This window comes from Schistocerca serialis, unplaced genomic scaffold (genome assembly GCF_023864345.2).
Source record: "Schistocerca serialis cubense isolate TAMUIC-IGC-003099 unplaced genomic scaffold, iqSchSeri2.2 HiC_scaffold_1313, whole genome shotgun sequence".
Lineage (NCBI taxonomy): Eukaryota > Metazoa > Arthropoda > Insecta > Orthoptera > Acrididae > Schistocerca > Schistocerca serialis.
Genome location: NW_026047529.1, coordinates 27,976 through 30,595, shown reverse-complemented (window position 1 = coordinate 30,595; position 2,620 = coordinate 27,976). Strand labels below are relative to the sequence as shown.

At 55.0% G+C, this 2,620-nt stretch overlaps 1 protein-coding gene across 1 annotated transcript; it reads left to right on the top strand.

Moving 5' to 3' along the window:
* Positions 1 to 607: 607 nt before the first annotated feature.
* On the top strand, positions 608 to 2,089 carry LOC126439378 (activating signal cointegrator 1 complex subunit 2 homolog). The gene is made up of 2 exons (XM_050090560.1): positions 608 to 1,024; positions 1,670 to 2,089. Exons 1-2 carry the CDS (start codon positions 608 to 610, stop codon positions 2,087 to 2,089), a joined length of 837 nt encoding a protein of 278 aa, XP_049946517.1.
* Positions 2,090 to 2,620: the final 531 nt, after the last annotated feature.

Here is a 2,620-nt window from a genome sequence, read left to right as displayed (position 1 = left end):
CGTGGTTTGCGGCGCTGCCGTGGCGACTGGTTGGCGACTGTGGTGTGGCTGTGTGTAGCCCCATCCTCGGTGGTTTGAAAGGCGCGGGCGGTTGTGGCGCAGGTTTGGGGCTGCTCCGCACAGGCTGTCGGACGTTGGGCGGTAGCAAGCGCGGGAGGCGCGGCGCGGCGGCGCGCAGAGTGGCGGCCGCTCTCTCGGCCGTCCGCGCCCGCCCGCGACACTGGCTGGGCCTTGTGATTCTCTGCAAGAAAGGGTTGGAGTCCCTTAGCGATCGTAGTGCGTGTGGAAGCCTTGTGCGACTCGCCGCTATCGAGAGCTACAAAACTCTGCGATTCACTTGCTTCTTAGCGAGTACTAAGCAATTTGTCGTGTTATAGGACCGACATAGAGTGTAGGCAAGATAGTGCGGACTAGCCGCACTTGTAGGATGAATAGAGTAGGGGACGACGAGGAGCCAGGGCCCCACCCGCGGGTGGCAAGCCCGCGTTCCTCTAGGCCAGAACAGACACACAGGGCTGAGGTAGAACTCGCGAGCAGGACCACTCAGGGCGCTCGACCGCGACACCCCGCCCCACCGGCCCCTACTCCTGAAGACTTATGCACTGCGATGATTCAAGAGAAACTGGAACAACTCCGCCGCGACCGCGACGCACGAGCAAAGGAACTCGCAAGACGGCGGGAGCAGGACGGCCCAACCACCAGTGCCAACTCATCTTCTGACGACTGCCGAACGAAGAGTCACAATCCGACGGAACAACACAATGCCATGGACTATCAGGACGAATCCAGCGACTCTGATGCACCATTCCAGGAAGTCAGACGCCGCCGGAAAGGCACCAAACGCAGGAAAGCCGAAGAAAATACCCCCATGCAGACGGAACAACGAGCTGTACCCACCACCAACTACTACGCACCACTACAGCAACAGGACCCAGCAATGGAAGACCAACACCAGCCTCAGCCTAACGACACAAATACTCAGGACGCCACAGCTCCGCCGCCGCCGAAACCGAGAATACCACCTGTGACAATCAACTACACTGGAAAATACCTGGAACTAAACGCTCAATTAAAGCAGAAGATCAGCGGACCACTCAAGGCGATCTACAAAAATAATCAGATCAAATACCACTTTGAAACGCTGGCAGACCAACGAGCAGCACTGGACTACCTCCATTCCATCAACATGCCCTATTTCACCCACCAAGCAGCAGAAGACAGAGAACTCCAAGTGGTCCTCAAGAATATCCCAGAGGAAATTACCGAAGACGAACTCGCCGCCGAACTTCGCCACATGCAATTCACAGTCACGAACGTACACCAGTTCAAGAAACGAGACCTGACCTCCAAGAAACTGATTCCACAGTCGGCTTACTGTGTATCTCTGCCACATGGACAGAAGAGCCGCACCATCTACGACGTACAATACCTCTTCCATACCAGAATTAAGGTGGAAGACTACAAGCCACTTGATGGGCCTGCCCAGTGCAAGAAATGCCTCAAATTCAACCACACTGGCCGGTACTGTCAGATGCCGGTCAGGTGTGTACGCTGTGGCGGCCACCACCACGCAAAGGATTGTACCAAGCCACGAACAGAACCACCCATCTGCGCAAACTGTCGCCAAGAAGGCCACCCTGGGACTTGGCGTGGTTGCCCTGAATTTCAGAAGGCGATACACGCCTACCAACTGCGACCTCCACCATCCAAGGAGCCCCAACAACCACCACAGCCGTCGTTTGCGGCGACTCCGAAGGACTTCCCATCTCTCCGAACACCCTGGACGGCTGCATCGTCGTTATTTCAAACACCAACCCAGCAACAACCAACTCGACCGAAAAACACGGCGCGCCAACGACTGCACGATCTTCGCCAGCAACAACAGCAGCAACGATCCACGGACAACGCCCTCGGACTGTCCGATATCATCGCCGCGCTATCTAACATGGGCTCCATCATCAACTTACTAAAAACGAAGAACGTCTTTGCCATCTTAGCAGATACAGCCCGCAAATTCAACGACGCACCGGATCTGTTATCCAAACTACTCACTCTACTGGAAGGAATCATGGCCTTTTTCACCGACTAACATGGATCAAGAGCGGCATCAACACAGAAACCTTACATTCTGCTTTTTTAACGCCAACGGCGTCGCTCCCAAGAAAGTAGAACTCACCGACTTCGTCGAACACCACAAAATTGATGTGCTACTATTGTCCGAAACGCATCTGCGACCCACCCAAACCTTCAACATTCGCAACATGGTGGGATACCGCACTGACCGCCACAATCGGCGCGGTGGAGGTACAGCAATCTACCTGCGATCTTCCCTCACTCACTCTCTCGAAACCTTGCCTGACATGACGAGTCTGGAAGCCACAGCAGTCACGATCGCCACCATACACGGGAAGCTCACGTTCGTCGCAGCCTACTTGAGCCCTGGCGCAGCCTTCACAGATGAAGACTTTATCTCCATCTTTGATCGATACGACAGAGTCCTCCTTTGTGGGGATCTTAATGCGAAGCATGTAGCATGGAACTCGCGGCAGACGAACGCCAAAGGCACCCGTCTCTACGAACTTGAAATTCGGCTCCAAGCATTCACACAAGGTCCTGAAGA